At 35.9% G+C, this 20,913-nt stretch overlaps 1 protein-coding gene across 4 annotated transcripts in view; it reads right to left on the bottom strand.

Annotated features, from left to right (window-relative positions):
* Positions 1–20,913, bottom strand: part of PARD3B (par-3 family cell polarity regulator beta) — a 399,222-nt gene that overhangs the window by 167,542 nt on the left and 210,767 nt on the right. For 3 of the 4 annotated variants that reach the window (XM_039389618.1, XM_027731420.2, XM_039389619.1), the window contains exons 14-16: positions 16,649–16,745; positions 14,508–14,623; positions 2,880–2,924 (exon numbers count right to left, since the gene is read on the bottom strand). In XM_039389618.1, the coding sequence (XP_039245552.1) occupies positions 2,880–2,924; positions 14,508–14,623; positions 16,649–16,745 (258 nt within the window). The remainder of the gene's footprint in view (positions 1–2,879; positions 2,925–14,507; positions 14,624–16,648; positions 16,746–20,913) is intronic. The other variant, XM_027731421.2, reaches the window with a different exon arrangement.

The raw sequence follows: 20,913 nt of genomic DNA, 5'->3' as shown, positions 1-20,913 counted from the left end.
TTTGCTGATTTTTCATCTTTGTGAATTTTCAGGGATCTTCTCTGCTTTACAACTGAGACACCATTTGTCTGCTTCTCATTCTCATCATTGGAACTGTCATACCATTCCTAAGCACACAGGAAGGTTACAGAGGACAAAATTCCTCCTTAGAGGATTTAGAGCAGATGCCTTACACACACACACACACACACTGAACTCTGTTTTATTCCAGAAAGGGATGAGTAGGCTCCATCAATACAGTATTCCAGTGCTTTTGATGATGGCATTTAGGAAAACATTCACAACAGTAAGAACACCTGTAAGCACTGCAGGAATCTTCCATCCAGCAGGATGATGGACAGGCCAGGTATAAGAACCAGAATTCACAGATGCATTTCTGTGAGGGTGATATACAGGAACAAAGCTGCAGCCATCTTCCCATAGAACATGCTTACACGCTCAGGGTGTGTCCAGACATACTTCTGAAAACCAAATCTACTTTCTAAGGGAAAAAAAAAAGTACTACTGTTTGTGAGTGCAATATATAAAGAGACAGATGTAGAGCTACAGATCCTTCTAATGTCTTGGATTTATGCAGAATTGTGATATTGCTTTTTGAAATGAATGCACGCCTCTAACTCCTGGTGCTGTTCAGTAACATGTTATATGTGAGGGATACAGTAGCTGTACAAAAAGCTGAGACTAAATGCTTGAAGAGCCACTGCCCCAGAAGGAATAGAAGGGATATTTCCCTAGAGAGAGTTACTCAACTGCATACTACAAAGAACAAGTCATGTTGAAGGAGAGAAGGGATAATTGCATTGATTGTTAGTAGGTGATAATTAATTCTGTAGAGAAACACGTTTAATTTCCTGAAGTCTAGAATAGGATGGAAACTCTTCGTTTTGTAATGAGAAAATAACTGTGTTTTGCTCCCAGCACAAGGAGCTGCAATGTCTCCCTTAGCACATTTCTAAGGTGCCTATAGGAAGGCAGCACAACGCACAATGTTAAAACAGGAGTTCTCTGATGTGACTGAATGCCAGGAACATGCACATATGACACATAATTCCAAAAAGCATAGAGTAAAAAGGGACCAGAGCAAAAGAACACCACATTCCTGAACAAACGTATAAAATAAATATCTGAATGGAAAAATGTGAGAGCCAAAACTGCAGCTTGATTTCTCTTCATAAAGGGTTAGGAAATTGAACACAGAAAGGGGAGAAACATTTTTCAGTGATATTTGAACAGTATTTAAAGTGGATAGGACTGAGTAAAATAATTTACACTCCAGCCTTCTCAGAAGTTAGCTAGCTCCTTTTATTCTGAGAGGGAAAAAAACCCAACAACTTGTGGGATCTTTGTAGCTATTCCTTTGGTGATCTGTTGAGCACTGATTTTAGTCTATGAAAAAAGATCTTAGGTACATGTGAGAGGTCTGTGAAGACTAAGTAAAGCAAACAAGCCAAAGCTCAGTAAATGTGGGTCCACATTTTCACGTAAAATTTGTAGGTGTCTTCAAATAGAAAACTTCAAAGTCACAGTTCTCAAGAATCTGCAGAAGTGTGCAGAAGAAAGATCAAACACTACTAAAAATGATATTATAAAGCTTAATGTAGCTTTAACAATTGATTGCCAAAGAGTTATAGTCTTACCAGGTTCCCCTCTAATACTTTTTCATAGCAGTGAATTCCATTGATCTTTGGTAAACTGCATGATGCTGCAATGTTTGTAGCAATTTTTCTGAGTAGGAAGAAACCCAAGGGCAACACCCCTAGCTTCTTCAAGTCGACAAGATCATTTCTTTGAAGCTTTCACATTCCCAAAACAGAAAGCTGAAAGAATTTTTTTCTTCCCAGGAGTGATAATGTTACAAGACACATGAACTATTCCCTGATTCAGAAAGAGAATCCAAGTTCACAAAGTTAGGAAAGATGCCAAAAAAATTTAAAAAGAATTTGTCTACTAAGTTCAGGAAAAGGTCTTCAGATAAGGAAAATCCACACCAGAGAACTAAAGAAGGACACCCAGCTGCACAGAGAAGGAATACCATATCAATCAAAAATCTCATAGTCAATCTTCCTTTACATGAATTCTACTTTTTAGATCTGTCAAAGGAGTGGAAAAAGCCAACATACAATCGTGCTACAAAAGGGTAGTCTGAAACTTCAGGGTTATCTAACATCAGAAGAGAATGCTGAATAACTAAGGTTTTCAAGGAAGTTCAAGGTTTCTCATGTCATCTTACGAAAAATCATAATCTTACGTCATGTTGCCTTGAAAGTTTTTTAATACAACAACTGAAAGTTGTGCAAGAGCACGGTGTGGTTGGTAGAACTTATGTAGTAAGTAGGTACAGTAATGACAGCAGTATGGACTAATTGTTTTTATTACTATGGCCTGAAAGTTTAAGAAGAAACAAATTATTTCTATTGCACAAACACAATGAAAGGAAAATCTCCAACACTCTTTTTTTTTTTTACTCTATAGAATTTTTTAGTGTTGTCTTCAATATTCCTGCTAATGGAAGTATAACTCAGCACAAGAGGAAAAAGCAAAGAAATACTTGTATTTTTCAAAATGTGTACTGTTTAAGTCTCTACACTCCACAAGACATGTTGCACTTGCCCTTATTTGAAAGGGCATATTCTCCAGTTTACAACACCCGCACTGAAAAATAAAGTTACAACTCTTCCTGCAAATGACTTGGCTACATACACTGCCGGGCTACAAGCAACCCATAATTCATCATCGTTCAGCTTGGAGCCAGTGCATACAAAGTAACGCCTTAATTTGCAACTCTCTTAGTCACCACAGTTTCTGTAAGCTGATTTCATTTACTGCCCATGCTACTTTCAAGTTGCTGACTTTTTCTCCAGAATAGGAGGACAGCTTACCCGATTTGTGTCCGGCCAACAAACCAACTTTGCTTTCATCTGCCACTGGAGAAATAAAAGAAAAGACACAAAGATCAGAAACTTATTTAAATTCACAAGCCTTTGAAACACTGTCAAATTATTTCAGACACAGCATCCTTAATCTTTAAATTACAATAATCTGGAAAAAAAGTGCCTTTCTTTACCTAATCCACCTGGGGTGCTTCAAAGTCCAAATATCTGAATCAAAGCCCTCTGAAACCAATAAAAGGACTACCAGCAGTCCTTGTAGGTTACAGATCAGGACCTCAGCACTTACACACTCAAAACTGAGTTGTCGGAAGAGCAATTGCATTTGTAAATAACTCATCTTGCCAGACAAATCACAGGGCATAGGAGAGTTGTAACATTTTCAGATCAAAGACCTCAATTGTAAAAAGAATCCAGATGTGGAAACCTTCCCATCTGCAAGACATCTCACCGACTCGCAGGACCCTCTGCAGACAATAAGGTCTCCCAAAACCTGATCTTTTCAAAGGCTTATGCATTTCCTATGTTTTATTTTTATCTGCAAATCGTAACTTTGTAGTATTTCACAACATTTTATAAAGATGTTTACAGTTGCAACAGTTTGCAGACAGTAGTGGAAGAGCAAATTCTGAATGTAACAGAAGCAGTAACATTTGCTCAGTAACTTTACTTCAGTTTATTATCATATATCTCAAAAAACTAATTAAAATACTCTCCTGGAGGGCTGAGGGGAAGAACCAATCACCATTTCTTAAAATGAATTCTATGCAAAGAAAGGGTGTTAATGTAATGTTAGGGATGATAAAACAAGCACAGGAAATGAATGTTAGGGTTGAAAGCTTATCCTTCAACTCTGCCTGCCCAAGCACTCCCTTATAACTCGCCTTAAAATTTAATCTCTTTATATGATAAAATAAACTGTAAAGTCATACCAAAAATACTACAAATGCAAACTTAAGCTTTGCATAGTGGTCACTATAAAAGTTTACACAGAGGGTTATCTGCAACGAAACAAGAACCTGCTATTTTCTACCTAGGAAAGAGCAGTGTAGTAGTTAATGACATTTAGGAGCTACAGTAAACATTTTCTTATATTGTTTCCCCACTTCACTTTTAGGGAAGCTCTTACCCTCAAAAATCAGCATCAAATTCAGGACTGGGATTCACAACTGAAATCGTGAATCCACAACTGACCACTGTAACTCTTTTCCACTTTTGTAATCCAATTGTCACCTGATTATCAGTAAATTGACATAGTGTAGTTTTTTTGTAGGACATAGATGCTATTAAAGTGAGACTAACACTGTTTGCAGTATTATGTAAAGATGCTGCTAAACAAAATAGCAGCAGGGTTCGTCAAAATTAGAAGTGCAACCAAAACTCAAGGTAGTTCTGCACTCCTTGGCCTTTAACCTTTCATCTAGTCCATGGAAATGATAACTATTTAGCTCCTTGCTATGCAGCTTGATCCTATAATGCAAAATGACTGGACAAATGTTTGCTATAAGGATAGTTCAAACTCCTTTTCCTCTTCCCTCTCCCCAAATTTACCTCTAAGAAAAACAACTGTGGAAAACTTTAGTCCCAAAGGTTAGTGTTTTGACAAGTTATCATTGTGTGAAAACAAGGGATTATAATGGAAACTGATTCGCAACCTTAATTATAGCAGTCACTAATGGCAACCAGTATAATATATGATAATTACTTGGAGTACGTTATGTTACAGTACATAGGAACTTAAAAAAAAATACCAAGGTTCACAGTGTTTTTTAAAAACTATGCTGAGGCTTGGCTTGCCTGAAACTAAGTTTTACATTATTAAAAGGGATAAATCCATTTAACTTAATCATACTTTACACACCAGCTTCACACACAAAAATTAGATTTTAATACTGGAGGGAAAAAAGGAAGAACAAAATGATTAGAAAATGAAAAATAACCTTACAAAAATACAAGGTTAGTATTATGAGTTTAAGCACACACGTGCACAAAAACTGGAAAATGCAAATATTAAAGTTTTATATCAAAGTTTGAACAAAATATGTGTGCTCCTCCACAGGGTAGTTTTCATTTCATGGGATATTATGCTGAGGCAGTGCCTTCTAGGTTTGCCATCTTTCACTAAACTGAACAGGAGTGGCACATACAAGTCCATTCCTTCCCTCTGAGAACAAGAAGACAACAGAAAAACAGAAAAAGGCTAACAGGAGATAAATTCCATGTATATCAAAGTTGAAAACTTTGTAACTAAAGTTTTCATTTAGGAAGTACATAGGACATCCTGTTCCAGAATATAGCATTTGAAAACACTTCTCTGCACATTAGAAGTTGCTGCAATCATTCAGTTATGACAAAAATAGTCTTTCTCTGGATATCTTTCTTGGCCTTTGAATAAAGCAAGAATTAAGTGGAAATTTCTAAGATTCTACTAGTGTTGGTCTTTGTAGAAAATCACCTGGAAGATTTTACACAAGGAAAAAATACCATCACCTCTTAAAACTGTAGGAAAAAAAAATTCTAATTATTTTTATATTGCAACATCAAAAAGTAATTACATTGCAAATAACTATGAAAAATTTCAGCTCAAGAGGATCACACTTGGGAATGTGCAAACTGTAACTATTTTTATGAATACACTAGAATTACTATATATTCTTGACCTAGAATTATTAAATGCATAACATTAAAAAAAAGGAAACCACCTAATTTGGGGACTGTAAAGAAAAAACTCAAACAAAAATCTTGGAAGGACTCATGCAGGGGAGTAAATACATTTACAAATAAGACAACGCTTCTCCTTAACTTGTGAATAAAACAAATACTTCACATTTTGAAATGTCCCTGGAACTCCAGGGAATATTAGTCCATGAAGTTATTAATGTTTGCCCATAGAAAACACACCAGCTCTTTTGAAGTAACATCTCTAATTTAGGAACCACATTTTCACCACATGAAAGCCAGTTACGTATTCATTGTCAAAAGTCAGAGTAATTGCTGAAATAAAAGATGACAGAAGTTCTACAGCTATTTAATAAAAGCATGGATGTTTGGGGGACTAGCAAGACCACAGATTATGAAAGATGGAATATTACTAAGCAAAACAAATCTGTCCAACTGACAGCAAACAACTGATAGGGTTTTTTGTAAACTATGCCAACAACCACTACAGATGATAAAAACCCCAACTCTCTATGCCATGAATAATCAGATTTTATTAGTATTTCCTATGGTCATATTCTGGAGTGCTGTTTTGCTTGAAGAAAATGAGGAGTATTGCTTAGCAGCAGTAAAAGCACCCAACATGCATCCACATTCTTCCATATAATCTTTTGATTGCCATTTCTGTGCCCTGCTCAAGACAACGAAGGCAGACATTTTATTGGAATTGTGTGACTTCCAATGGTTTCATAACAACGCGCCGTCAGTGCTTTTCAAAGTTTGTGTCAAAATACAGCCCAGGCATATTTACAGGTCAACAATCTAGTCCCCAACTATGGTTCAGAGAAGCACAAATCAATGCTGCTGCCAGCTGTGATAACAGAGTTCCCTTCTTTTTCCCAGTTCAACTGAACCATTATAGTATCTTTTCCCAAAACAAGAAGTTACTGCTATTCGCAAGATACAGGGTACTACTATTCAACTTAGTGACTTTTTTCTGAAGGATCAGTTTTGCACATTGACTATGAGCTACTAAAAAAATCTTCTAAACATGTGAAAGTCGCTTGTGTTCCTGCTGGACAAACTGACACGTACCTTTGAAGACCAGTTGCAGTTCTGCACTCAGAAAAGAAGCAAACAAGGATTAAAATTACAATTAATGAGAAATAATAATACGAGACACCAAAACACCAAAGAATTTCCTAGAAAACCAATTTCCTGATACCTTCATTAGTTAATAGGAAACCAAATGTAAGGTTTCTTAGTTTACAATAATCAATTCACAAGGGCTGTATTCTCAAACTAGGTATACAAATGATGCTTCTGTACTTTTTAGAATCCATCAGTTTCTATGGTATAAACATATGGAAATGAAGCAAAGTCTCAAATTGGTCACTGGTTTTTTCTGATGAAGTGTATCCTTACCCAGCCCTTTCATCATAATGAAGGCAGTGCATCATCAATTAGTTTTAGTCAGTGATAGTGCCAATGACATAATTCTCCTGCCATATTTATTTTCTTGGTGAAGCGTTTCCCCATCTAAGAGTGGCATAAATCACCTGGAGAAATTGTGTCAATTGCTGGCTCACAACCATCACCTAGAAAATGCTGCTTCCTGTTCTAGGTTTGCCCTGAAGTACCACATACAAAGACCACAGGCTTTTATACTAAAATCCAGAATAGCAATAAAATGTGTGTATCACGAAGGGTAAACTTGCACCGTCTTAAAATATTTTCTTTCACTAATTCCCCCTCCCCACCTCTCCAGTGAAACTTCACATAAGGGCATGTGTTCTGGGGTCACCTAGATATCCACCAGCTACTTATTCTTGAAGGATTAGGAGTCCTTGATAGATTTCTGTTTACTTCAATGTTGAAAAGCACCAAGATTAGCAAAATGCTTGCTCAAGGGGCAAGGATAAATTATACTTAGTGGTAAGAAAGGTAAACCTTTTCCAAAATGGCATCTAACACAACATTTGGGATGCCCTGTTCAGCACATTCAAAGGCAGGAATAAATCACATCCAAACCAAGATTCTGGATTCTTTTTCTCTCCTGTACAAGGTTTTCTCTAATTAGATTTTTCAGAACAATTTTGTTAGAACTGATTTAATACTTCAATTCAATTGTGTTCAGAGAAGATCCCCAAGGGAAACATCTTGTGTGTCAGCACATGAGAATGAAAATGCTTAAGCTTGCATTCACTATTACTACTTCTTGTTGTTGAAGAACCAGCAGTACAGTTGATGCTGTCCACTGGACACATTTAGCTTTAAATGGAAGTTTTTCTCCTGGCAGTTTTACAGTGTTTTACACTGTTTTACAGTTTCCCAGGCAGCATGATATAAATTTCTTCACTTTCTTGTAGTGGCACAACTACTCATTCTTGAAGGTTACACTGCTAATTGAGGCCATCACGGCTTCTTTTACACTTTTGTTGTCTTCTCTAATCCTCTCACCTCTGTTCCAGAGAAACTGCACAAGGCTAAAACTCCCCCGCTACATGTCTTTCGCATGTCATTAACACTTCTTCCAAACTCCTAGGGTTAAACTACAAGTTCCTAATGTTAATCTGTCATTCTCTGGTTGAAAACATTGATAGGGAACAGATTTAAGACAAAGTTGAGAGAACAGATTTGTAACAGTGTTCTTATAAGTTACTATATTATCATCTTTCTTTCTTATAGTAGCTATACATTAACATAATTGCTATTTTATCCCACTAACACTTTAATAATATAAATGCATTCACAGAGCAACTCAAACTTACACTAAAACAGCGTAAGAAAATACCACCTCAACCATGTGTTACCATTTTCTCAGCTGTGTCACCATCACAGCTCATACAATGCTCTCAGTCTGCTCCACAATAAGCTTCCTTGAGTCTAAGACAATCTCTACAAAACCAGTCCAGAAAGTTGATATTCTCTTTTGCCCGCTTTCGTCTTTACGCCACAGCCCATCATCCCCTCAGCTGCATCAATGCAGATTTGGTGTAAAACTGAGTAACAAAATTAGCTGTGTTAAAAGTCTCTCTTCTCACACAGAATAAACCTAATTTCAGTCTCATTTCAATTCAGTTCACAGGGTCCCTATCACTTAAGAAATGATTTTGTTTCATTCCCTACTTATAGATCTTACAAACAGAAATTTGAAAGTTGTCTGAACTAAGAAAACTACATTGTATTCATTTCTAAAAACTGATTCTGCAGAGCAGCCTCAGAAAATACACATCTAATCTGACAGTACTAGAAAGTTACTTATGACATAAGCTAGAATAATGTTAAAATTGCTCTTAGCCCTTGATCCTAAAGACAATCACAGCCATAAACAATACAGTTTTTCCTAAACACATGACATTTTTGGTTTTGGAAAGTATTTCTTTTCAAGAGATGATTTGTTAAATTAATCTTGTAAGTCAGTAACATTGAAAAGACTGTTAGAATTCTGATCCATCTTCTCCATTTCCTCATTAATGTTCTAATGAACCTAACTAGGTCCTACATGCAGTTCTGAAACTGGTTTCAAGTCAAAGCAACCAAATAAATGTATTCCATACGTACAACGTGGCTAACAAAATGACAATTTTAAAATACCAAACCACCTTTTGGTCCCACTAATACTATAACTCTCACTAGGGACCTCCCAAAATGTATTCTTTTAATTTTATCTGAATCAAAACATTGCTTAAAAGAGTAATCTCCATTAGCTCTGTCTGGTCCTCATTTGGCTATGTTTTCAGATATTTATTTCAGGATACAAAATTACACTCAGAATAACAATAATCTGGTTCAGAGCAAATCATGAAGCAGCTAATAGCATCTTGATTGCATTTTCCACATCCTTCTGGATGTGAAATACTGGTTTCCCTTTGTTTTGAGGTGTTTTAAAAGAATGAACTGTAATTGAATGCAGCCCTTCACTAACAAAGAAATTAACATTTAGTTAAATATTGGCTTCCTTGCAGAATATCCCATACCTTATATCTTGCATATTTACTTGCTAATTATCCCTAAATACGTAAGTTGGCCTATATTTTAATAAATACGCCCCAAGGTTAAGGGACTCCAAGTATGTCTAATGATGTTTTAGCAAACAATATTTCACTCACATTTAAAATCAAGTGAAGGACATATACGTTTCTTCAGGCTATAGAGCTTAATCAGTTAAGATTTATGGGTTTTTGCTTTAGATGGGGAAAGGAAGAGGGAATTAAGCAGCACCTTGGGATAGTGGTCATGGGTTATTATACCAACATCCTCAAATATCTACACAGTACTTTGCCTGAATTGATACGCAACAAAATTGCTATATATTCATATGATTCAATTTCATGTTGCTTCAGGTTAAAACAAGCCACACTTTCATGTGTTTGCATACAATTCCCCTGGCTGTAGTTTTTACAGTACATTTATGCATAGCTTAAATCACTCCTGTGCATAAAGATTTATGGAAAATAGGGGTGTTGGAAACAGATAATAAGACACCTTCTTTCCTTTCGTTTTCTTAGAGCACACAGATTCACACCTTTCGATACAACATGAAAAAAATTTTCACATTAACATTGCAAAAATTACATTTTTAAGATAGTTAAAAGAACAAACACTACTGAAAATAGATTCTGGTGAAATATTATATAGAAATTCTTCTCTAGACAACTGTGGTAATATAAGGAAAAATGTGTGCATATAGGAGGTTGTTAAAAGAAAGGGAAAATCAGCCTTCCAATGACTTGTATAGAAGCCATTGATTTCTTCATTTTCAATCTGCCCTTAAGTTTCAAAAATATTGTTCCACTTCAGTGGGAAGCGACAACACAACATTTATTTCTATGATTTTCTATTTTGTTTTGCATAGTTTTAACACTGTGCTATAAGCACAAGTCCAAACGTGGCATGCAGTCCAACTCTGGTCAGCACAAGCATTCACTCCAAGTCAGCCTTTGTTTGGCCCTGCACAAATTCTCGAAGTCACAGTTATAAGAAGGGTCTGTGCTTTGTCAACATACGGATGGCCATGTTTGAAGAACAAAAAAATTTATGCAACTGAGTAGATGCGTCAAGTGTAAGGATTAGTAAAAGGGGGGCTGTGCAATTTTTTATCACCACCAGGTTCAAAATAAAAGTAGACAAGGCAAAGAAAAATATGCCATAAGACACAGGATATGAACTCCATCAGTGATCCAGAAAGTGCTGTCATTATCTCAACACAGCAGCAGGGAAGAACATTAGGACTTATGGCTGATATGAAACTAATCTGTACTCTATTGCTGTGAATGAAGCTGTAAATTTTGAGAAGCATTTGAACACCATGGAAGTGATGGATGCTAAAACAGGGAACCAGTCACCCTGCCTCCATATACTTTGCACAAGGACATCTGCACATATGAGGCAAGTTCTGCTCATATCTGCAAACCAAAACCATTATCATTACCACTAGACTTGCCTTTTGTATTTTTTTTATTTCCTACAACAGTAACTCAATGACTCACACGTAACACTGATTTTTAATTTTTTTTAAATTTTTTTTAAAATAGGTGTAAGCAAAAAATAAATCGTTTGCAAATAAAGCGAGTTCTTGAAATACACCGAGGATTCATGCTATTCATTAATTTAGCAGTTAGGACTTGTGTCAGTTTATAGGACTCATGGCACGCACATGGCAGCACAGAGCCCTGCCTAAGCAACCAGGTGGCAGTGGCTCGTGCCCTCTGCTCCTGCCCAGCTGCCCAATCACCAGCACAGAAATGCACCAAGTGTCAATAAACTAAACTATGTCTGCCCTACTGGCAAGTAACCTACAGCTTTTGCTGCATGTGCCAAGTTCCCTTCATTGCAGGATTTGCTCTGGAGAGTGACAATGACAAATTGATGCAATGTGTTAGCAATACTGAACAATTTTTGGTCACCCATTCTTATTACCTGATATTATTCACTGAGGGTACTAATTTATAATATTATTATTTTGTAAATAGGTATGACTGGAAAACAGATTAAGCACTCAAAGGTTTCTGAGCCTAAAATATATAAAACTGAAAAGATAAACATCAATGTTAAATAGGATTCCATTGTGTACCCATGTAATTATAGACTAGTCTTTACTTAACAGATTTGCCTCTTGTGTATACATCAACTCTCATCAAAGCCAGAAAGACCCTTATTATACAGATTCACTACTTCCCTAATTTAATGAATTTATTATTTTCACGTAAGGTTCATAATCTATCGTAATATCTGGATTCTCTTGCATTTAAAATTTTCTGTTACCTACCTTTGATGATCCTTTGGATGGCAATGTCATTATGTAATTCATATCTTTATAACCTTATAATTAGCCAATGGATGTCTTATACACATTTCAAGGTGAAGTAAAATGTTTCATAAGTGAATAGCAGTAGAGATTTCACATTTATGCCCTGTATTACACCAATTCTGTTGTCTACTGAGTCTGTGATGTTATTCTGGGTCTCCAGACCCAATCTGCAGGTGATTTCCTAGATCTATGGAGACACCTGATTCAGAGACAACTTGGTTTGAAAAGAAATAAACTGCATCTAAGTCACATTTTCTAAGGTCTCAGACCTCTCCTTCTGGACTCCAGTTCTGTGTTCTTTCTGTTAATCATGTAACATTTTCTTTTTTGAAGGGCCTGACAGAACTTGAGAACAAAAGAAAAGCAGTAAGTGCACAGCATTCTATGACTCCTGGAAAAAGAGGTCTAGCACTTTTCAGAGGGGACACTTCCTCTTTGTTACCAAATTTGCTGGAAGATGAAGACAGCAGCACTTTTCTTTTTTTTTTTCAGGAAACAATGCACTGAAATCAATAATGGATACACAGTTGCAGGTTGGGATGAGAAGTTACTATGGGTCATGACTGCAGTTAAGTAAGGAAACAAAAAAAAACAAGTTCCCTTTCCCAAAAATCCATTTTTGGAATGTGAATTACATGAATGTTTTATTTGGAAGCGCACTTTTATACACTAAACTATTGGGATTTTATTTGTATTAGAAGCACTTTATATCGCAGTTACTTCCCTTGAGATTGTCATGTTTCTTTTTCCATTTCCCGTTCCAGCCAGTAGCTTCTGCTTCAAATCTTTCAAAAGCTGGAAAGTCAAACACGGTGCTTCACTGCTTGCTAGAGAATGGCTGTAAAAGGTCCTAGCTTTTATCTTCCTCAGTTTTATTGTTTTTATGCTATGTGCAAAGAATTTTACTTCATCTATTGTGATTTATAAAACAATATGGTGCAGTTGTTTCAGAATCTCTCCAGTTCTCTACATGACTGTCTCAAGTAATAGATCTATCTTCACATTTCTGCCTCCAATCAGACTGATTATCACCCCTTTCATTTTTTACTTTCAGAACAGAAGGTGCGTTTTCAACAGCTGCCATCTAACAGGCAACAATTTTTGAAAGATCTAAAAGACATATTTGTATCAATTTTTTATTTTATTTTTGCACCTAATTTTATTTTATTTTTTAGTCATCATGATTTAATGACTCATATACATTCTCAAAGCATTGTTTCTGGATGTCAAGAGCAGATTGCTTTATAGAATTTGAAGTATAGGTCATCTGGCAGTTCTGAATATGCTCTCAAGTGCACTCCCATTGCCTAATTTTACACTGGTGCTTGTGAGCATTCTTTCTAGTGACTTCTGCGGGAACTGGAAGTAAACTCTTCTAAAAGACGACTCAGTAAAGTTGAACATTAATTTTTCTAGTAGACTATATACAGTCTATGTTTAGACTCAAATCTGTAAATGCAATCATTTTTTGAGGAGCATTTCCATTCTTAAAAAATACCTAATCCATTACTCTTAGTTAAAACAGTGGAACAGAACTGCAAAAGGGTTGGGCTGGTCATGCAGTAGCATTAAAATTCTGCCTTAAAAACTCTCTTAAATGAATTCATATCCATTCTTATCCCACATTAATAACTGCCTGGTCCCTACATGCTGTTACAGGAGTAAACACATTTAATGTTACATTAAAATATTCCATTAAGATGACAATAAAAATCGAGAATAAAAAACATAAGACTGATCTAGAGCATTTCACAGAAAAACGAATCAGCAAGGTAACAAAAAGCTACCTTGAAACTATATATGAAATTAATAATTTTTTATTAATGGTATACAAAATCTGATCCAGTGAAGTGCATAAATCTATAATTAAAGATATCCTAGGGGTAGGTCTCAAGGTCTCCCCCTCAACTCTTGAATTTGGAAAAAAAAAACAGATAAACTGTGTCAAAGGAGAATTAAAAGGAAAAAGAAAACCTTACTTGGTTTATTTTGAGACTTAAGAAGTTTGTGAATTTTTTCTTGAACCTTCATTAAAATATGGCTTGGTTTCCAGCTGCAATAACCCTTCAATCTTCTACCTGCAAATGCTTTCCTGGTATTGAAAGAACCTCTTACTTTCTGCTTCACCCACCCTGCAAGCTTTTCTGCACAGTTCTGACGGGTAAAGAACCACAACCTTACACTCTTCAAGCATTTATAAAGATCTACTGCAAGGCTTTGATTGCCTGTGTTTGTCACTGTCGATGAAGAAATAAACAACTTGTCTGAGGAACCCTTTGTCCAGTTTTGCAATCATTTCTATTCTATAAAAGAAATTACTTTTGGTATTGCTGGTTTTGCTATATATTTTAGACACACAAAACTTGCACAGCAGTTCTTTCTGCTCATCTTTCTATCATTCTGTCTTTTCCTCAGCTAAGATTTCAATACAATGGGCCTCCACCAAAAAACCCCAAACTTTCTTCAGCTTCAAGAAAAAGGGTACTTGCAAATAGATGCTACAGGAGGCTGACCATTGTCCCCATCACTGTAGCTCCTGCATCCTGCAGAACTTACTGCCTGATGTTAGTGTTAAAGAAACAAAAGCAAGAAAGAGAGATGGGCTAAGGCTAAAAAGCTGACCTGTGTGTCACCCCACCCCTTCTTACCCAGATCCATGCTTTTTGAGGCTTTCAGATTAATTGATTCAGACTGCTTGGCTGGTGTCAAAGATCTGAAGTTGATGTGCTGATCTGTTAAATGCACTGCTGAATTTATGATAGGGCTGTAGGAATTAAAAAAAAAAAAGATATGCAAAATATTAAGGCACCAGTTCAAACCACAAGTGAGCTAATTAAAGAATGCACAAATATACATGTGTTTCTTCCTCTAGTTGCTTACAGCATGCATTTTTAAAATCAGATATTGATCCTCAACTTTCTTTTCTGAGATTTAACACCTTCAGTCACTTGTTTTTCATCATGGATGGAAATATAAATGTAAATGATTAGTAATGATTTTTTTTTTCCATTTTGTTACTTCTATCTAACCACTGCATTTCCAAATAACACGCTACAGAATGTTGGAAAAATACTGACAATGTACCTGGATCAATTCTACTTCATCTGCTAATATAAAATTATTTTATAGCTCTGCACCACTTATGTAGAGGCTGGAGGTCTTATGGAGGGTGCCATGACCTTTTGAAGAATTCCAAAGTATCAGGGGTTTGGTTAGTTTGGGTTTTATTTTGTTTTGGTTTTTGTTTAGTTCTTCTATTTCAAGGCAAATTTCTAAACATTTCAAAATTTTGCCTGAGTCAAACTCCAAGTAACTTTCAGGTGTGAGGAATTGAAACACTTCAGTGTAATCCATTTGAAATCTTCCATGTCTCTTTTTGATTAAAAACAGAAATTACTATTTTTTAAAATACTGTTAAGCAAAAAAGCAGTTTGAAAATTAAAAAACATTTACTTCCAAATTGTTCAATCAAAAGGTTGGTTTTACAGCATCAAAATACTTTCCCAAGTGTTTTGTTGAAATGCAGTTTCAGTGAAATCAGCAGGACTTGATACTGCAATTCAATTTCAAGAGAACTTAAGTTCTAAATGGAAAAACAATACAACACTGAAAAAGTCAGGATGGGAGGAAAGGCCCATAAATTCATCATCCTTTTAATACATTCAAGAGAATATTTTTCTCCTAGCTTGTTGAAAAAATTAGGAACAGATTCTAGCAAACAACTGCAGCTGAGAATTTACTGCTAAACTACACTAATTTCTGTAGACTTTTGTTTGTTTACCACGTAATATATACCTGTCTGGGACATCAGAAATTATGAAATTATTCTAGTGAAATTACTCTATGTTAGCAAAAAGAAAATAGGAGAGTCTTGTATGAAGAATTCAAGGTATCCATAATAAAATATATCTACTCTTTCATACTACATGCAGACATTTAAGGGTAGTTTTTAATCACATCCGTCCACACAAGGACAGACACGTGGCTAAATTTTGAGTTGAAATGCGTATTTTCCCAATATCATTGCAACAGATGTATGACTATCATAACTGAATACACAGAAGATGAATAAACAGTATTCAACATTTCGGCATCACAAGTAGGATAGGTTGAAATTATACTTTGATTTGAATCCTGTGCTATTACAGACAGGAACAGTGTGAGCCATCGTGAACTTCAACGTGTTTACACTTTTTTCTGACCTTCCAAACTTCTGTATTTACTAAGGAAATTAAAGCTTTTAGCTGCTATCAAGCACATCAGCCTTTACAAAAGCATCTGAAAAATCTACTTAGTGCATTTACAACTGGTAAAGTGTCCATTAATTTCTCCCTTACACATTTCATTGCTCAGACTTACTGAAGATTCATTTTGTAATCTCAAGAATGTCTTTGGCTGACATAAGAAGATTCACTTTACTACAAACTGTGTTTGGCTAGGACTTTTAAAGCTTTAAGAGACTTCAAACTGCATTTACACATAGCATCCACCGGTACAATTTTAAATTAATTTTTTTTTTAATAGGGATTGTGCTTTGGGATTCTTTTTGTTTTACTGGGTATCATATATCACGGAGAGCAGGCATACTGCAGCCTATGAACAACTGAAATGAACAACACACTAGATGCTGAAATAACATTCCCAGCTTATATTAAAGGATCTCGCAAGTGATGAAAAAGAGCGGTACAAATTTAAAAAAAAAAAGTTATTTTACAATCAATTAGAACTATTATCACAACTCCTAATCAGCAATTAGTGCTGTAACTATTAAGAAGAACTGAAGTCCAACCTATGATAATTCTCATTCAGCAAATCCTCACTGGGATGTGGCGGGAGAGGTGGAGGGGTTTCGTTTTCACCATGGCCACGATCAGACACTGAAAACTCTGAAATAAAATTTAAAAAGGGGTTAAATAAGCCACAGAAACAAATACATTACACGAGTTCACTGACTGATGACTGGACTGGAAGGCCTCAAGCAATGCTGAAGTGAATCACAAATTATTCAAATCCCTAAACTAACTAAACTAGAATTAAAATCACACCAAGCAGAAAATGCACCCCTTGGGATTTCCTGAAGAGCTGATTTCCAGATTTGCATATGCATAATTAAAGGTAAATATAGGGAAACTTTGTACTTATAGTGAAGTTGAGTGCAAGGCACAATTGCTTTACTCCATTTGAGTGGATTTTCACTTCTACATAGCTGCATCCTAACTGATTGTAGGTTCATGCTTTCATTCCCTTTGATGGGGAGCATTTATCTCCTTTCATGTACAGAAGAGAACACATTCTCAGCTAGAAGAAAAATTTCTGTTATTCTATGGCAAGAGAAGAAAGAGGCATTTTTTAATTACAGTCTTCGCTTTCCTACCATTTTGGTAACTCCTCCTTTACCTTTACAAAAAGCATTCAGCTAACACCAGAAAATTACTTTGTACAAAGACAAACATGAACTACTCAAACCATTCAGAGCTTGAGGTATTACATACCTGCAATATTTTATAACACTGCCATGCCCACTCTAGGCTAGTTCATTATTGTTGTGTAAATTTACTTCTTGTCTAAAGATCTGATCTTAGAAGAAGTCCCTACATCTTTCAATGTAGAATCTGTCTTCAGCCCTCCCAAACTTAATAGGAAACATGGACACTTTCTTGGCTTTCAATGGCAAGCAAGCAATCTAACAATACTGACGTACCACACTTTCACGTGAGCTGTTCTGTTACATGGAATGTTGGCAGTCTTTTTGTACAATTGTGTGTGAAAGCACTAATCTGACTTGAGAGAAAAAGGGTCTAAAAGGAGGGATCACAGCAGAAAGCAATATATCATATTTATTTGATAAGAGCACTGAGATAGTTGCCCTAAAAGAAAAAAATAAACAAACAAAAAACCCCAATCCAAACAAACCTACAGTATTAGCTCAAGGATCCTATAAAACCTCTATTGGCTGGATAGCCTCCTCAAGATTAGAATGATAAGAAATAGCTCCAACCTTGTATCTCAGGAAAAGTGTGAATGTCATCAGAAGAAAGTGAAGATGAGCAGACGAGAAAAGCTTTAATGGGACCTTAAAAATTATCAGTTGCCAGTCTGACGTAAAAAACAGATATGCTACCTAACATATGCACACTGGCTTCTTGCACTGTGATCACATTCTTTCAGGTTTGAATTTAAGGACAGGAAACAGATGAGGAGTAAATGGCAAGTTCTCACAGTAGAAAGAATTTAGAACAAAGGGGATCTCATACTGTTCAATGTAATTGATTTGCAAGATGAATCAGAAGATGAAAATATTTCCTCATATGAAAAACCCACTCAGAACTATAAAAAAGAAACAGACTGAAATTTTGCAAAAAGATTGAATGACAGGTGAAATTCCCTGTCAGAGACTGCAAAGTGATACACATTGGAGAAGGGGAAAATCCTGAGACATACATGAAGGCTGTTACTGTAGCAATTATCACTCTGGAACTGTACACTAGATGAGCCATGGATTGTTCTTTGAAGATATGCTTAGTGAAGTCAAAGGGAGACAGTCTTTTACAAGTCCAAAAAAGTCCAAACACTCCAACTAGAACTCAAGAGCTAATGGTGTGCCTAGTTTTGAAATAGGATCTGAGGTTTCATTCTTTTATCTGAAAACCATGTAATACAACTAAGAAACATATTGAAAAGGTAGCAAGGGTAGTTGGACACATGTAGAAACATTCCTACAAGGACCAAGGATTAGCATTCTTTAGTTTAGAGTAAAAAGCAATAAAAGGGGATACAAGAAGAGTCTATGAAATTGAAAAGGCTAGGTATAAGGTGAAAAGCAAAGCTCTTACTATCTCATACACAGTAACAAGACGACAATCAGTGTAACTATCAAGCAGCACACCTAGGACAAACACGAAGTAGTATTTTTTATAGAACTCATTGCTATGAGAATGCTTTGAGAACAAATTTTTTAAAAAATATTACAAAATGTACCAAAAGTTGGAGAGACAGAGTCTCTGACTTAGTAAGTCCCTAAACCACTGACTACTCAAACTAGGAAAGAGATATCTGACGGACAAAAAAGAATTTAAAAATCTAAAACAAATCACACACTCTTATGCTGTGCTCAGCCTCTTTGAGCAGACACCTCTAGCCACAGCAAGAGGCTGAGTAAATCAGGTCGTTACTTTAACTTAGATTCACAGTACTTGAGACATCATTTCACTAAAGCTGCTTGGTGTGGGTTACCACTGGTATTTTTCTTGCAGTAAACAAATGGTACACACAGAAAAATGTCAAGATTTCCTCAGTGAATTGGAAATGATCACAAGGGACTACACCTCCCAGGAAAATGGGAGCAGAAGCCAGAGAGTGAGAGAATTTAACCTAAGGGGCAGTCACCGGCTCCATGTTGAAGACCTCAGGAAATGACCTTAACAGATCCAGAAAAATCAGAGGAACTTCTAAGCCACTGAGCAAGATGTACTCAATTTTCAGATACTACACAGTAAGAGAGTAAAAAAGATAAACTTAAAGAGAGTAAAAATGGATTCTGTCTACAAGACACATGCAGTGTTTACAAACAAAATCTAAATAATTAAATAAAATAATTAAGAATGTCATTTCCTTATTTACTATTTTGACATTACCACATATGTATGAAAACAGAGATGCTTGTACAACCATGAGGACTCAGTCCATGGTATTAGAAAAAGTTTGATTGTTTTACTACTTAAGCAGAGAGATGACAGCATTTCCCCTATAAGTGTTTATAATGAAGGGTTATAAGAAATATATTAGAACCTTTAATGAAACACATTCCAGTAATCTTTCAACACCAGAAATGTAAAGCTGCTGGCACTGAAGTATCAACTCTCAAAGAGGTTGTTCTAAAAAACACTGCGCAACAGCTTGGCAGCAAAAGAAGTGAGGACCTGAAGGCAGCAAGTATTATTCATGCAAAAATAGAACAAACGCTGGCATTTCCATATTGAATCAGTATCCCCTCCCCCTTTATTTAAATATCCACAGGCAAGACAAAACTTAATGTTTTGGCTATAAGCACTTTTCCCCAGATATTAGTTTTTCTTGCTCATGTATAATAAAAAAGACTCTTAAAACAGACAGCAATATTAGCAGGCCAAGCTTCAGTGTATTTTTGCTGAGCTTTTGTAAGAATTTTATTGGTAGGAGGAGTGAATGGTACTGGAAATAACTTATTAGAAAACATTAATTAGGAAAGTGACATTTTATTAAACATAATACAGCTCCTGTCATTAAATTCTTACATTAGATTCTGTATTACGTTAAAAATCTCTTCTGTCTTTTATTATTCTTTGTAAAAATGTACCAATTGTACTTCTACATTCAAGATCTGGATGGTACACTGTGAGCACGTATAAAGGACTGTTTCTGCCCGTCACAAGAAGCTCACTAGGTCTTTGACTCATGTCCTTAAACAGACATACAACCAGAAGTTCCTAACTGAGTTAAAAAGAGGGTTGTGCACAGGTGTAGTGTTTTGCCTTTATAGATGCCTTGAAAGACCGAGGACAAAACTTTATAAGAGACAATGCAAAAAAAAATTTTTGAACCAGTGATGGGATGAAATAACTGACAGGCACATATGGAAAGCAGAATAAGCATTATCTCAATAATAATTAATACTGTGAGTTCAAAATAAGAGAAATATGCGAGACCAATGAAAGCCCCAAGTGTCTTTCACCAACATAATTTACCAGATCCGCACTGCAGCCGCCTGCTGCTGCAAGTGCCTCTGCAGTTCTCCATTGAGATCACTGCAATTTTACTCATCAAATGCCAAATCTTCAACTGAAATAGTAGTACAGTGATACTTCTGGTAAGTGCTAGAAACACTTTGGTATTTGCTGTCCACTGGGAAGACCTAGCCATGCCAAAGACCTAGCCTGTACCAGCAGCACTCGAAAGAATTCTTTCCACATCTGACACATTCTCTTCCAAGGCCATCACATTTCTTTTGCTATAACGCCTTCTCGCCATAATTCTTTAATTAAAAAGATGCCTATTGAAAACGATTTTATGATTGGG

Source organism: Pipra filicauda, unplaced genomic scaffold (genome assembly GCF_003945595.2).
Source record: "Pipra filicauda isolate LSUMZ 115617 unplaced genomic scaffold, ASM394559v2 scaffold74_size2892960_pilon, whole genome shotgun sequence".
Taxonomy (NCBI): domain Eukaryota; kingdom Metazoa; phylum Chordata; class Aves; order Passeriformes; family Pipridae; genus Pipra; species Pipra filicauda.
Note: the sequence above shows the minus strand (reverse complement) of the source record. Positions and strands in the feature narration are given on the sequence as shown.